Raw genomic sequence first — 16,961 nt, forward strand, 5'->3', positions numbered from 1 at the left:
AACAGTTATAAAAATGCGTATGGCTTGTACTTTAATATTTTCATATTAAACTTCTTCGAAGAAAACTTGTTGGCAATAGTATAAACGCAAGTAAGGAATAGTATAAACGGAAAAAGCCATGCAGATTAAATTTGACTGAGGACTCTGTTTCAAACCAGCACTTTCGTGAAGTGTGGAAAAAAGCAAACTTCTGGTAACGTTATCTTGCAAACTCGCAATTTTATTTATTAAAATAACCGGATATAAAATTCTAGAAACGTGAAATTAATGAAACGAAAATGTTTGTGATGGCTTAGTGGTACTTTGAAGTTTTCAAATAAAACTTTCTGACACACGCATTCTTTAATATCACAATGCATACTTGTCATTTGGATTATCTGGAACAATTTGTTTTTGAGCAAAGTGTTCACAAATTTAGTCACATGATTTAACGTCCAAGCCTATTCACATTGGCTCCTTTCCAACTTTTGCGACCAGGCCCATTTTAGGGGCCGATTACATGGAGCAATTTTAGCCCGGGCTGAGTTTCAGTAGAACACTGCCTTGTGTAGAATATGTAAATGTGCAATAAAATACCGTTCTGACTTCGCCACTTGTAACAACAAACTTAAATTAATTGTTTTAAATTATTATTTAAATATTGAACTATTGCTATGCTCAATGACGTGTGTTTTTTTAACTGTTAACGTTTTACCTTGCCTTCCATAAACTGCCATGTCTTTCTTTATATCATGGACCTTTTATTTACTTCAAGCTAATACGACCACAGACAGTCATTGTCTTTTAACGTATTTTGTTGTAGGTCAACAAATGACGACGATTGCACAATTTTTTTACGACATCGGCAGTGTTTGGTGGAACAGCTTCAAAAGGTAATTGCGTGATTATCGCAAATCGCTCTTTATGATCACCCCCTTATCGAGCTTCTGCAATATCTGAACAACTGTTCGTGCAGTTTGGTTCGTGGCTATGATTTATGATGTTAGCTAAGCAGCATGTTGCTTAGCAGGTTTTTGCTTGACGACGGAGGTTGTTAGGTAACATGTAGTTCTTTACAAACTACCAAGTACCATTGTAAAAGTATATGTTCTTCAAAAAAGTATTTTTATTTTTTATCCTCCGAGTTCGTTATTACATGCAAGCGTGTTATCCGAGACAGGTATTTATATACAAATGAATTGTTTGTCAACAACAATATTCAACGATATGAACAGATCCATCATACCAGAACAAGTTATCATGTTGATTTACAGACAAGCTATCGTGTTATTTTCATGGCCTTTTGTTGCTCATGTTTTTTTTTGTTTGTCAACAACAATATTCAACGATATGAACAGATCCATCATACCAGAACAAGTTATCATGTTGATTTACAGACAAGCTATCGTGTTATTTTCATCGCCTTTTGTTGCTCATGTTTTTTTTGTTTGCGCAACATTTTTGTGCTCATGTTTGCGCAACATTTTTGTGCTCATGTTTGCGCAACAACTATGGAAAATTTCTTACATTTATGTTGTACTTAATCTATTCCGCTTAAAACTGTTATTTTTCTGCGTTAGAACTCAAATAAATGCCTCTTCCCTCTCAAGAAATGAACAAAATAATCAACTGAAATCTCTGAGTAATTTTGTTAAACTTGTTGAGTTTCGATTTTGTTAGGGTTATAACTCCTTAATCAACTTTAAGTAATTATTCATAACTATTCGATACTTCCGCTTTATCACCATAACATATTATGATGTAAACTTCCTATATTGATTCACTTCGCACTGAAGATGGCATAAAGTATGCCGAAACATGTTTTGCTTAAAAGAAATTTGTCGTTTATGTTAAATGTGTTACATGAAGGTTGATTACATGTTAACTGTGTTTGCGCGGGCTTATGCAAACCGAGGAGACCTTCGGGAGAACTCGAGAGCAGATCAGTACAAGCCCGAGACCGAAGTTCGAGGGTTGCACATGCTCGAGAGTTCTCACAAACGTCTCCGAGGTTTGCATAAATCAGTGCAAACACGAAAAACATGTTTTATTTCTTTTATAAAATAACAATAATGCGAAAAAAGACAAACATTTTAATTTTTCCTCTAAAATGTATTCATGATCGATTTGCAAATTCTCTTTGACTGATTGATTGTTTAGATTGATTTGATTGGTTGCGCTCAGATGTGTTTTGCACTAACTAATGCAAACTCAGCTCTAGACCAATCAGCGCACGCGTTTCATTGTGTTTATATTATAATCTCTTGTTTAGCACACGCAGCTGTTGGTGCAGATATCTCTACTTTCTAAAGAACATCCAGACCTCAGTTATGTGACGTCATCTTGTGAGGAGTTATTTCAAGACATGAGTCGAATGAATGATATGGCCAGTTCTGTATACGTATCTCGTCTTGCTTACAATAAGTATGCCTTACCTCCTGTCTTCTCGTCTGTTCAACTTGATGAGGCTCAAAGGTACGCTATATTGTCTGTATTTGTGTTTCACACAGTTAAAATCTATCTATTAATGAACACTTAATGTATGCTCCCGAGGGAAATGGTGAGTTTTATTTTCCAAGCGTCTCAATGTTTCGAAGTCGAGGGAAACATTGAGACTCGAGGGATCAACGTCTTTTTGGCAAGAATTCGTGGAAGATGCTAAATAGCATACCAAAAGGCAACAGTTTGATATTGTGGATGTATTACTTCACTTTTGACACCAATGTTAGTGGAAGGTGCTAAATAGCATACCAAAAGGCAACAGTTTGATATTGTGGATGTATTACTTCACTTTTGACACTAATGTTAGTGGAAGGTGCTAAATAGCATACCAAAAGGCAACAGTTTGATATTGTGGATGTATTACTTCACTTTTGACACCAATGTTAGTGGAAGATGCTAAATAGCATACCAAAAGACAGCAGTTTGACATCGTTGATGTATGACTTTACTTTTGACACTAATGTTAGTGGAAGATTCTAAATAGCATACCAAAAGGCAACAGTTTGACATCGTGGATGTATGACTTTACTTTTGACACTAATGTTAGTGGAAGATGCTAAATAGCATACCAAAAGGCAGCAGTTTGACATCGTGGATGAATGACTTTACTTTTGACACCAATGTTAGTGGAAGATGCTAAATAGCATATCCCAAGACAAAACAGTTTGATATTATTGATGTTGAATAAATATATGTTTTTTTACCGTTTACGTCAGTCCATATAGGAAAATATCTTCCCGAGGACGCAGATTGAGTATGATTTTAAGAAGGAGGATGTTTTTAAGATCGAGGATGTTTTTAAGATCGAGGATGTTTTTAAGGTCAAAGATGTTTTTAAGATCGAGGGGAAATATTTTTCTATCCTGACTGACCTGAACGGTAAATAACGTATTTATTTTTTCTGAAGGCGACAATGTTTCTAGATTGTGCTGTTTGATTCAACAATGGCGGCAAAGTAAAGAATCGAAACTTTACTGTTCATTTCAATTACTTTGAGGAATTCAAAATTCACTTAAAACGGATAAAGCGACGGACTAGTATCCCAAAGGTGCGAGTTCAAATCTCGTCCAAGTCACATGTTTTCCATGTGCATATTAACCGTGTTAGGATTAATATATTATATATTTTCTCTGATGATGGCTTCGGATTACTACCATCCAAGGTTTTTATAACAAAACAAAACAGAACAAAAACAAGTCTTCACTCAAGGATTGGGCTATAGGATTCTGGACCGCAAAATTCCGCCCTCTACTGCAGTCAATCAGATTGCATGAAAAGGCCGAGTTTCCGTGCACTTCTCAATTTTGAAAAAATAAACAACGTTTCTTGACAATAAAGTTAGCGAAGGATGTTAAATAGCACAAAAGTAGAATATCGTAAAAAACAGCATGTCTCTGAAAACGTCGTCTAGTTCTTAAATTCAACTCTTGAACCGCAAGTGTGCATGCATTGAAAATAGAAATGAACTAGGAAGATATTGAAATGAGATTTTCCACTCAGAAACATAGGAGGTATTTCTATGTTTCCATGTGGCCGCTTCTATTTTATATGATTTAGGAAATAGTGATTCATTCAGGTGAAAAGAGAAAATAATATTTATCGTGTTCTTAAACGTTTTTAGATTGATGAACATCCCTTGGCCATCACCTGTTTCGACGAAGACCACAAAATCAATTAAAAGCACGTCACCTCTTGTTATCCCGGATGAACTGAAAAATATAATGACGTCATCACCTTTCTTTGCATACCCGGATATATTACCACACGTGACTTTTAACGTGAAAAAATCGATACCAAGTCGGGGCGAGAAGTTTCTACAAAGCGAGGATAATCTTCTTGTCTTGGGTCTTGAGAAATGCGGTCGTTCCTGGAGTGACATCAAGAAATGTTTTCTTCCCGTGAAGACGTTGAATCAAATCAAAATAAGGCGGAAGAATATGTGCTCGAAGCGAGCTTACGATAATATCGTCAAGGAATTTGAAAACACGGGCATTGTTCCTTTACTACCTCGCATTCCTGCCATGCCAGGTAAAGCCACGTGCAAACGCGCTCAACATGTTGAATCAACATTGTCCTGCTCTTGTTGTTTGATGTTTAGCAATGTGTGCAAACGCCTTCAACATGTTGACTCAACATTTATTCAACATTGTCCTGCTCTTGTTGTGTGATGTTTAGCGATGTGTGCGAACGCTCTCAACGTGTTGACTCAACATGCACTCAACATTGTTTTGCACTTGTTGTGTGATGTTTAGCGATGTGTGCAAACGCTCTCAACGTGTTCAGCATATGAGATAAAATATTCCACGATGCCTAGCAACGGCAGGAACACACATATTTAGTGACGCCATTTTTACAATAATATACGCCGCACAGCGCGCATACGTAAGCTCAACATTGTTAATTGAGCTGTTCAAACGCACTAAACAATGTTTAGACGCGCATCGATGAGCGTGGAACAAAGAAAATGTTTAGCGTGGTTGAGTGAAAGTTTGAAGAAGTCCAAACTTCTTTCAACAACGCTCAACTCAACACAACTCAACACCACTCAACACAACTCAACACAACTCAACACAACTCAACACAACTCAACGCAACTCAACACAACTCAACACAACTCAACACAACTCAACACAACACAACACAACTCAACGCAACTCAACACCACTCAACACAACTCAACACAACACAACACAACTCAACACAATTCAACACCACTCAACACCACTCAACACAAATCAACACCACTCAACACCACTCAACACAACTCAACACCACTCAACACAACTCAACACAACTCAACACAACTCAACACAACTCAACACAACTCAACACAACTCAACGCAACTCAACTCCACTCAACACAACTCAACACAACACAACACAACACAACACAACTCAACACAATTCAACACCACTCAACACCACTCAACACAAATCAACACCACTCAACACCACTCAACACAACTCAACACCACTCAACACAACTCAACACAACTCAACACAGCTCAACACAACTCAACACAACTCAACACAACTCAACACAACTCAACACCACTCAACACCACTCAACACAACTCAACACCACTCAACACAACTCAACACAACTCAACACAACTCAACACAACTCAACACAACTCAACACAACTCAACACAACTCAACACAACTCAACACAACTCAACACCACTCAACACAACTCAACACCACTCAACACAACTCAACACAACTCAACACAACTCAACACAACTCAACACAACTCAACACAACTCAACACAACTCAACACAACTCAACACAACTCAACACAACTCAACACCACTCAACACCACTCAACACAACTCAACACCACTCAACACCACTCAACACAACTCAACACAACTCAACACAACTCAACACCAGTCAACAGGCTGTGCAAATGTGTTCAACATGTTGAGTGTACAATGTTGAGTGAACATGTTGAGCGCGTTTGCACGTAGCTTAAGACAAGGACATCGGTTACATCAGTCGATTTCAATGCTTTTATATAACATCTGTTGTGATCTTTTTATTTTACGTTGCTATTACTTGTTAGTGGAATCATACTAGTATTCTATTTGAAATGCTTCGATTTGATTGGCTACTCTACCGGCATTCCAATTTTCAAAACATTGCGAGTAACAAGAGTCGTTTGCTTTTTGGTGTAAACGATGTCAACTACAACAAATGGCTAAAACAACGAAATAAGGAAAACTTAAGCAACCCTTTTCTTTATGAATACTAATATGATTCTACTAAAACAATTAGATTTCTCGCTCTCGATTTCCGTGATGCGTGTAGTTGCTTCCAATGATTTAGAACCCAATCCCCTAGATGTCTAACTACATTGTCAAGGTGAAGCAAGGGCGCCATCTTGAAAGGTGGCAAAAAACAAAACTCAAAATGAAAAAAGTTAAAACAAAGTTTAAAAAACCTATCCTATCAAACATTTTAAGAATCAAACCTAGACTATTAACTTTGCGACCCTATATCAACTCAGAAAAAGCAGATATTAGTCGTAAATATAGTCAGGTTTGCCACCTTACAAGATTGCGGCTTGCCTCACTCATTAATATACAATTTTAGCGGAGTCAATTATCTAGTAGATTGTGTTCTAGGCCATTTGTTGATTCGGTCTCGTAATCTAATTGTTAATTCGAAAGCACTCATTTCAGCCACGGAAAACCTGTCGAAAAGTTAATTTAGACAATTTGTTTTACATCAAAAATCGAAACACTAATCATTTTGCTAACTCCAGGGAGATCTACTCGACATTTAAGACGAAATTCAAAATATCATCCACCAACATGCAGAAATAAAACAAGCAGCAATAAACAAACAGAAAGCACTCAACTACGCCAACAAACACGACATGAGAATTAAAATAACGACCAGCAAAAACGGACAACGTAACATCCATCTGATTCAATCTACTATTATAATGCGTATGATATACAAATATGAAACAGAAAGCACTCAACTACGCCAACAAACATGACATAAGAATTAAAATAACGACCAACAAAAACGGACAACGTAACATCCATCTGATTCAATCTACTATTATAATGCGTCTGATATGCAAATATGAAACAGAGAGCACTCAACTACGCCAACAAACATGACATAAGAATTAAAATAACGACCAACAAAAACAGACAACGTAACATCCATCTGATTCAATCTACTATTATAATGCGTCTGATATGCAAATATGAAGTTGATTTAAAAGTTTTATGTTTGTTCTATGAACGCCATTATTTAGCGAATGCAGAGGAAAAAACGAAGAATTCTACACACTATGCTGTGCGCAACAAAGATACCACTCCATCATGGTACAAGAAACTCAACCCAGTTAAAGTACCCACCAAGTCAAAGAAACCATCTCCTATTTCGTGTAAGAAGAAAGACAATAGAAAGAAAAAGACTATAAAACCATCTGAGGGTGATGTAAACAAAATAGACCTTAATTCCGGAAATTCTTCTTCTATTACCCCTCCTTCAGTTATTCTATCCTCATGCCCATCTACTACGTCTCCGTCAATTACCTCTTCTATCACCCCTCCCTCAGTTGCACTAACTTCACTCCCATCAACTACCTCTCAGTCAATTACTTCTTCTATCACCCCTCCCTCAGTTGCACCAACTTCACTCCCATATAATGCTTCTCAGTCACCCAATACTACTATGCCTGCTGTTGCTACACCTTCAAGAACGACGCATGAAATTTCAGAGGTATGTTTCCCCAATTTCGCCTGATTTTTGTGGAGTAGTCCTATATTCGATGAAGCATTTTTGTGATAGATGAGGCTTGGTAAAGATTGAGGGGAAGTGTGGCATATCCCCAGCAAAACAAATGGAAAAAACTTCTATGCCGGCAGTTCAAACAAGCACATCTGGGGAAGCTCCTCAAGGCCTGGATTGCGTTATCCATTGGACAGTGAAATTTTCAAACTTGTAAAAAAAGTGCACATATTTTCGTTAGGACAAAGAAATGTAGTAATTTTACAAGCATTATTTAATTTCAGCGATTGCTCAGTTAAAATCTTATATTTTTCCCTTTTCAAGAGGTTTTTAAACGTTTAAAAAATGGCTATCCAATGGACAACGCTATCCAGTAATTTTTGTAGCCTTTCAACCAATGAAAAGTGTTGCGAATTTAAAATCCCAAATATTTTAACGATTGTTTACTTCCTATGAAGAATGTTTTTATGCAGTGCGGTGTTTGAAATTAAATGTAGATATGATCTTCGCACTTTGTTGGAAAATTTAAGCAATTGTCTCATAAAATTGTCACCTGAATTTTTCAGGTTCATGAGACAATTGCTTAAATTGTCCAGCAAAGTGCGAAGATCATATCTTCATTTAATTTCAAACACCGCACTGCACAAAAACATTCATCTTATGACATTCCTTTCACGAGAAAACATGAGCCCAACAAAATTGACCTGCTCACCACTGTGTGACATCATAGCTCAGTTGGTCAGAGCACTGCACCGGCACCGCAGAGGTCATGGATCCTGTTTACTTCCTGATAACACACTAATTGTACATTGGTTGGAAGTCAATTGGTTAATTGTGTTTGTCGTTTTGATACGACCACTGAATCATCATCTTGAATCTGAATCTGTTGTCTTCTCTTCCTTCACGAAAACAGCTGTGCTAGATTAATTGTGCCTTTACAGATAACTGCATTCGAGCTGAAAGATGTCTCTCAAAGGACAAAAAAAGACTCAGCATTGATGGAATCAACATGCTCTCCGGCTAAAAATACAGATAACTTGAAGGAAACTCTTCTATCCAAAGTTAATGATTCTACAGCTTCTATGATTAGCAAAGACAAAAACGTGTCAACAAGGTATGGAACAATTTTACCTGATTTTTTCTTGTTTGTTTAAGACGTTTTCCTTGTTTGTGTAATGCATTAGTGTTTGTTTTTGACATTAATAAGCCCTTAATAATCGAGCGCGAGGTCTTTACGGAGAAACATCGGACCGAAGTTTTTTTGTACAGATCGAGCCCGTAAGGCCAGGTTAGTAGAAAGAGACAGAGGTCCGATATTTCTCAGTAAAGACCGAGAAAGCGAGGTTATTAAAAGGTTTATTATATGGCATTATTTGATCTGAAACGAAGCTTGCTTTCTTTCTCGTCCTTGCTGTTTTTTACCGGTTGGCTTTCACTTCACTAGTTTTCGTCCATAAAAAATAAATCATTTCAAATTGTATCGTTTGGAAAGTTGAACTGTTTTCGAAGTGTGTTTCCTTCGAATCACCTTCGTAAATGTTTTTTTGTTTCGTTTATTTTGCGTTTTGCTGTTTGCTTTACGAAGTTTGTTTACATTTGACTGTAAAATTAAGCGTTTTGGATCGTGGTCGATTACGGGAAAATAATGGACCGGCAAAAATGTTTCTTGCGTGTGAAGCAAAAAGTGCAAGGGTTTTTTAAATAAAAAATTGTTATATTTTCGCCATTAAAATTTCACGCACAAACCACGCAACCTGCGAGATTTTTGTGAGACTGAAATCTCGTGCATTATTGAGTTGCACGAACAAAGTTTTTTCGAGTATTCGACCAATCAGTGCCCGTGTTTTTTTAATATTATTTTATAATATACATTGCATTTTTGAGATAGACAGCCTGTTTCAGCACAAAGTAAGATGGAAAGTAAGATGAGACCAATATTACCGAATCCGATAAGTTTGCTAAACGAAAAAGAAAAACTTCCGACTTCTACCGCTCAATCCAAGAGCAACGATAGCATTGATCCTGGGAGATGTCGGTCAAATAGCTCCACAACTGAAGCTGGTAATGTTGACACAATGCGGACATCGAATGCCAAGTCAGTGATCTTAAAAAGTTCTGAGAAAGAAAATATACAACCACAATTGGATGAAAAATCTGTTGAAAATAGCAGAGATTGTAATGTTTCCGACTCGACATCATCTGTGGTGGACGATAGCGAGGTAACTGTTTGTCTCTGTAAGTCTATTGTACTTAAATATCCTCTTGTGTTCTCTTATCGTTTGTTTCATTATTGTTCCACTCCATATTGTATCGTCTGGATAGTTTAACTGTTTTCCGAGTGTTTTTCCTTCGACTCACATTCGTACATAAATATCCTCTTGTGTTCTCTTATCGTTTGTTTCATTATTGTTCCACTCCATATTGTATCGTCTGGATAGTTTAACTGTTTTCCGAGTGTTTTTCCTTCGACTCACATTCGTACATAAATATCCTCTTGTGTTCTCTTATCGTTTGTTTCATTATTGTTCCACTCCATATTGTATCGTCTGGATAGTTTAACTGTTTTCCGAGCGCTTTTCCTTCGACTCACATTCGTACATAAATATCCTCTTGTGTTCTCTTATCGTTTGTTTCATTATTGTTCCACTCCATATTGTATCGTCTGGATAGTTTAACTGTTTTCCGAGTGTTTTTCCTTCGACTCACATTCGAAAAAGCGTCACTTCCGGCAAAAATGTTTAAGATCCAATCTAAGCGCGCCATTTTGCCGGAAGTGACGCTCGCCATGTAATAAAAGCAAACAAAATATGAAAGTTTTATTGTTTTTATGTCGATTCTTCGTCAATACATGCTATGATATCTTGACTGTTTTACACAAGTGAAGCCCAACGATAGAATCATAGTGACAATGCAATTGGGAAAGCAAATGGAAGTAAATGTTTCACATGTCCTTAATGTGTCTCAAGCCTCTTTGTAATGAAGATATTCGACTTGTATACAGCTCTTTCATACTTCATGTAATGTTAGTTTAACCGTTTACCAAGAAGACGAAACAATCTCCCGCCTGAATTGATGCACGTTTTTTATAAAATGAGGGAAGGAACTTATCTGTTTTAGCTAACCTGTATCTATCTCCTTGAAGGCATTTTCATTCACATAGAGATGTCCGTACAATGTATATTGTGAAGTGTTATTGTACAACGTATAATTCAATTTGTTTTTTAATTATTGAATCTTTAGGCTCGTGCAATCTCATTTGCTCAGACCTATTTAAATAATGTCAAGGTAGGCCCTTTTATTGGAACCGTTTCATCGCATATTGAAATGAGACAGCCTGATGCAATATGATTTTTTCAATCAGACTGATAGGCATTCGTCTAAATTTTGAATTTCGCTCTTTACTATAACATTTCTTTCATATTCTTTGAATAATATTCGACTCTTCATAGTTCATTTATAAATTTTAGAAATTTGTGAAGGAACATAGTCCATTGTATTTGGAATTTCTTAATATTCTCACTGAGTCAAAATCAAACTCGTGGAAACCAACGAGGGTAAGTACTCAACCATTAAAGTAGTTGTCATTTAGGAGGAAAACTGTTTTCATTTGTAAATTTTTTTACAGTTGTGGTGACTGGCAAAATTCACATCATTCATACATCAGATATCATGGTGTAGAGTTACTGTAGTGTATTACTCCAGTGTATTACTCCACTGTGTTACTCCAGTGTGTTACTCCAGTGTGTTACTCCAGTATGTTACTCCACTCTGTTACTCCAGTGTGTTACTCCAGTGTGTTACTCCAGTATGTTACTCCAGTGTGTTACTCCAGTGTGTTACTCCAGTGTGTTGCTCCAGTATGTTACTCCACTGTGTTACTCCACTATGTTACACCAGTGTGTTACTCCAGTATGTTACTCCAGTGTGTTACTCCAGTATGTTACTCCACTGTGTTACTCCACTGTGTTACTCCAGTGTGTTACTCCAGTGTGTTACTCCAGTGTGTTACTTCAGTGTGTTGTCCTGTGTGTTACATTAGTGTTACACCAGTGTGTTACTCCAATGTGTTATCCAGTGTGTTACTCCAATATATTATTTCAGTGTGTTACATTAGTGTGTTACTCCAGTGTGTTTCTCCATTGTGTTATCCAGTGTGTTACTCCAATATATTATTTCAGTGTGTTACATTAGTGTGTTACTCCAGTGTGTTACTCCAAAGTGTTACATTAGTGTGTTACTCCATTGTGTTATCCAGTGTGTTACTCCAATATATTATTTCAGTGTGTTACATTAGTGTGTTACTACAGTGTGTTACTTCAGTGTGTTTCTCCATTGTGTTATCCAGTGTGTTACTCCAATATATTATTTCAGTGTGTTACATTAGTGTGTTACTCCAGTGTGTTACTCCAATGTGTTACATTAGTGTGTTACTCCATTGTGTTATCCAGTGTGCTACTCCAATATATTATTTCAGTGTGTTACATTAGTGTTTTACTCCAGTGTGTTACTCCAATGTGTTACATTAGTGTGTTACTCCAATGTGTTACATGAGTGTGTTACTCCAGTGTGTTACTCCAATGTGTTACATTAGTGTTTTACTCTAGTGTGTTACTCCAACGTGTTACTGCAGTTATTCTAGATGATCCTTCTTGTTGTTGTTTGACGATAATTTTGTTTATATCGCTTCTTCAAAAAGTGATGAAGCTATGTTTACATTATAGTTCCTTACATCAATACTTGCAGGTTTCATTTTAGCATTAGCCAATGCATTTAACACAATGTTTTTAAGCTAATACATTGAATTCAATGTTATTTAAATGAATAAGCAGTTTTAAACTTATGGTTTACCGTAATGCACCACCAGAATGCAATTATCCTAACTCATAAAGCGCTGTTGTGTTTTTGAATTTAGTTGTACAAAAAAATAGCTGATATTTTCAGTGAATTTCCTGAATTGGTTCGCGACTTTGTTGGATTTCTTGAACCACATGAAGCTTTAGAGGCCAATGTTGTAAGAAATATTATTGTTGAAAGTGATTCTAAGTAATGAAGTATTTTCTTGCAATTTTCTTTATTCAATACAACGCAGTGATAACTTGGTTTCATTTCCCTGCTGACCTCTCACATCTTGTCATCTTACTTTACCCACAGTATGGTGAACATACAGTAGATCCACTTCCTGCGCAACCGGCTGCTGTTCATTTAATTAGATTGCTGGCTGCCGTAAGCCATTTCATCATTCCTATTGTTCAAAAAAGGCAATTGCTGCCACTATGATAATCACATGCGTAATAAGATATGCGTGGCATGTTTGTAAATGTAGATCGTCCAGGTTGGTATAGTCCTGAGAAGGACTGTTTTTGTTGTTGTTGACTGACGTTTCGACAACCTTAGCGGTAGTCATCTTCAGAGTCAAACGACTTATTCACAGTACAAACGATCAACTAAAAACATTGCACTTCACACTAATTCACAATGACAATACACAATTGACACCCACACATTACAACTAAAAACATCACACCTAAATCACACATCACAACTAAAAATAAAAATATTTCACTTCACACTAATTCAAAATGACAATACACATTTCCTAAACACACAATACAATGACGTAAGAACCAGATAACAAATACGGCTAACCTGACGTTTACTCCTCATTTGACTCTGAAGATGACTACCGCTAAGGTTGTCGAAACGTCAGTCAACAACAACAAAAACAGTCCTTCTCAGGTCTATACCAACCTGGACGATCTACATTTACAAACATGTAACGATACTCCCGGGTTCAAACCATTTACTTTAAGATATGCGTGGCACAAAAACATCCAATAAAGTTGCTCTGCTGTATATTCACTATACTGTGCTTTAACACTACATTCTAAGTTGCAAGAAATTATTTCATGGTGTTATGTTATGGCTGTTTATTCATGTCCTTCATCGTCGCCCAACTTTTTTTTGTATTTTTGCAGTTCATGCAACACAAAGATATCGTAAAAGCGAGAAACTTTTTTGAATGCTTGCAGGTGTGTGAACGCTAATTCTATAAAATGTCAAAATGGCAAATACAATTTTTTGTTGAGCCTAAAATAATTTTGCACCAAAATTTTTAACACTTAACTTGTGTTTAGAGAGCTAGTTGATGTATATGAATGAAACCTTTGTTACTTTTAGAACCATTTTGCCAAAAGCCCATCTCATTTGCAAAAAATACTAAAATGTTTGGCTTCGTTTGATTTCAACAGGTCAAGCGTTAATCAAGTAAGTTATTCTTTCTAACCACATTAGTATTTTCATTAGATCATGGAAATATATATATATGTTATTTACCGACTGTGAGGCCTGGATAGAAAAATATTTTTCTATAAAAGCAAATAGCCAACAGCGATATAATATTGCGCAGTTAGATTCAATTATGGCGGTAAACTAAACAGTGAAAACTTCAGCTACTATACATTTTACCTTAGAAAACTCAAAATTCACATAAATTACATTATTACAATCAAGAATTGACTGATAATTTCCTTTTCAAAACGAAAAAAAAACAAAACAAACTAAAAAAGAACAAGTCTTTGCTCAAGGAGCTATTTGGCTGTGGGATTCTGGACCCCGGTCAGTCATCGTTAAATTCCACCCGCTGCTGCAGCCAATGAGATTGCACGAAAGGCTTGGACTCCACCCGCTGCTACAGCCAATGAGATTGCACGAAAGGCTTGGATTCCACCCGCTGCTAAATTTTTAAAAAACAAAAGGACGTTGTGTTTTTTAAGCAGTTTTCTTTTTTTGTGCTAGTTTCAAATAATAAACCAGGTCCCAGCTTTTGTGTGAAAGTTTCACCCGAAGAAGGTTAATCAGTTTGGGAATTATTATTGCAGCTATTTTCATCACAAATGACATGAAAAACGGAAAACTTATTTGAACATCTTGATTTCTACATCACTTTTGCAATTCTTATAATAATCTTAATTGTTTATGTATGTTTATAAAATGAAAGCAATAAAACGCGTGCGGTGTTTGGTCTATAGCTGTGTTTGCATTAGCCTGTCATATGTTATATATTATTTCCTGATGTCACGACTGCCTTGTAATGGCCGATGTCACGACTGCCTTGTAATGGCCGATGTCACGATTGCCTTGTAATGGCCGATGTCACGATTGCCTTGTAATGGCCGATGTCACGATTGCCTTGTAATGGCAGATGTCACGACTGCCTTGTAATGGCCGATGTCACGACTGCCTTGTAATGGCCAATGTCACGATTGCCTTGTAATGGCCGATGTCACACGATTGCCTTGTAATGGCCGATGTCACGATTGCCTTGTAATGGCCGATGTCACACGATTGCCTTGTAATGGCCGATGTCACGATTGCCTTGTAATGGCCGATGTCACACGATTGCCTTGTAATGGCCGATGTCACGATTGCCTTGTAATGGCCGATGTTACACGATTGCCTTGTAATGGCCGATGTCACGATTGCCTTGTAATGGCCGATGTCACGATTGCCTTGTAATGGCCGATGTCACGACTACCTTCCATAGTTAACAAGAGAATTAAAAGATTTTAACAACACATAAGATTGCAATCTGCAATTATAATCTACAATCAATAAATATAATCCCACCGGTTTTTTATTTGCACTATACAATGCAATGTGCAAATCGGGGTTTTCGCATTAAGCAGCCAAAAAATGTTTTGCTTTTTATTTTAGTTTTACGACGCAATCCTACCACTGTTGAAAGGTCAACACTTCCTAATCGAACAATTCAACTCCCTTTTTGACCATTTAAAGCCGAAACAAAGGTGTGACGTTTGTTTTAATTAAGATTTAACAAAAATAAACTCTCTGTAATCTTTTTTTATTGGTGGGTTGCAACCATCCCCCCGGGAGTAAGAGAACAATGGAATGCTCGCCATGTTAGATGAAATTTGCATTGTAAGGGAAATCCTTTGTTAAAATAATCCAACATGGCGACTATGACGTAACTTGCAACCCAAGAATTGACTAAGGAGCTGTTCACATGAGCCCAGCTAAGCGGGATTCAGCGAGGCGTGAAGTGATTTTGAGATATTGAAAGGAGTAAAAACTTTAAACGCAAATTTTACAATCTTTCTCAGAAGTCATGAGTCATTTTAGTTGTAATTTTCAAATCTGGCCTAATTATTTGCTTTCATTTTAAAGGTTTTGTGAATTTGCAAGCTCAGAACATAGGGAAATTGCTTAAATAACTTTTTTGTTGTGAAGGAATTAATCTTTTCCATTTGCTAAAATGATTAAACGCTTCGCTGAATCCAGGCTACCCGGGTTCATATGAACAGGCCCTAAGTCCTTCGTTGATGTTTGAACTGTTTTATTTCTAATTATGATCGTATCAACGTATCTCATGCGATCTAACTTTTGTCTTTAGTAACGTTGACGACTTCGAAGAAGTTGAATTAGGTAGTGGAAGTGAGATTGAGGTATTTCTTTATAAACAGCCATGCGGCTGCATTGTGTTTGAAATTGTATATGTAATGTATAGCGTTAACAAGCAATCTCATAAAATAAATACAATAAAATATGAGCGCTGATTGGTCTATTGCTGCGTTTACATTAGCTTGTGCAAACTGATCTGAGCTTAACCAAACAAATCAACCACTCAATCAATGAGAATTTGCAAATCAATCATGAATACAATTTAAAAGAAAAATTAAAACGTTTGTTTTAAATTTGTCCGTTTTGCGTTGATTTTTTTTAAAAGAAGTGAAAGATGTTTTTCGTGTTTGCACTAGCTTGTGCAAACCACGAGATGACGTTCATGAGAACTCTCGAGCATGCGCAACTGCTGCAACCCTCGACCTTCAAACCACGATGACGTTCGTGAGAACTGTCGAGCATGCGCAACTGCTGCAACCCTCGACCTTCTGTCTCGGGCTTGCAGCTCACGAGTTCTTCCAAAGGTATCCTTGTTTTTTATAACCTTGAGAAAACGTATGCAGTAAGCATCTTTTATTTCTTAAATAATTATGAAAATAATTATGGTTCAGATTTTCACGTTTTTGATAGATATATTTGTTTAGCTTGATTGAAAAACGGCTTATATTAATTTCTTTGTGTATTGCATGCATATGCTATTTTCAGCCCGATAAATTCCTCATTTGAAATAATAGACCATTTTTAGGGTAAAATGAAACAATTTTAACACACCAGAGACACGTGCACGCCTCTCAGCAACTTCAACTT

General features: G+C 36.7%; 1 protein-coding gene across 1 annotated transcript in view; it reads left to right on the forward strand.

The window, feature by feature from the left end:
* Positions 1-16,961, forward strand: part of LOC124454195 (GON-4-like protein) — a 41,444-nt gene that overhangs the window by 23,843 nt on the left and 640 nt on the right. The window contains exons 14-26 of the mRNA XM_047005001.1: positions 803-872; positions 2,252-2,454; positions 4,103-4,509; positions 7,258-7,727; positions 8,678-8,850; positions 9,625-9,955; positions 10,977-11,021; positions 11,204-11,290; positions 12,649-12,747; positions 13,712-13,765; positions 13,914-14,000; positions 15,450-15,541; positions 16,147-16,198. Coding sequence (XP_046860957.1) covers positions 803-872; positions 2,252-2,454; positions 4,103-4,509; positions 7,258-7,727; positions 8,678-8,850; positions 9,625-9,955; positions 10,977-11,021; positions 11,204-11,290; positions 12,649-12,747; positions 13,712-13,765; positions 13,914-14,000; positions 15,450-15,541; positions 16,147-16,198 — 2,170 coding nt within the window. The remainder of the gene's footprint in view (positions 1-802; positions 873-2,251; positions 2,455-4,102; positions 4,510-7,257; positions 7,728-8,677; positions 8,851-9,624; positions 9,956-10,976; positions 11,022-11,203; positions 11,291-12,648; positions 12,748-13,711; positions 13,766-13,913; positions 14,001-15,449; positions 15,542-16,146; positions 16,199-16,961) is intronic.

This window comes from Xenia sp. Carnegie-2017, unplaced genomic scaffold (assembly GCF_021976095.1).
Source record: "Xenia sp. Carnegie-2017 unplaced genomic scaffold, XeniaSp_v1 HiC_scaffold_3, whole genome shotgun sequence".
NCBI lineage: Eukaryota > Metazoa > Cnidaria > Anthozoa > Malacalcyonacea > Xeniidae > Xenia > Xenia sp. Carnegie-2017.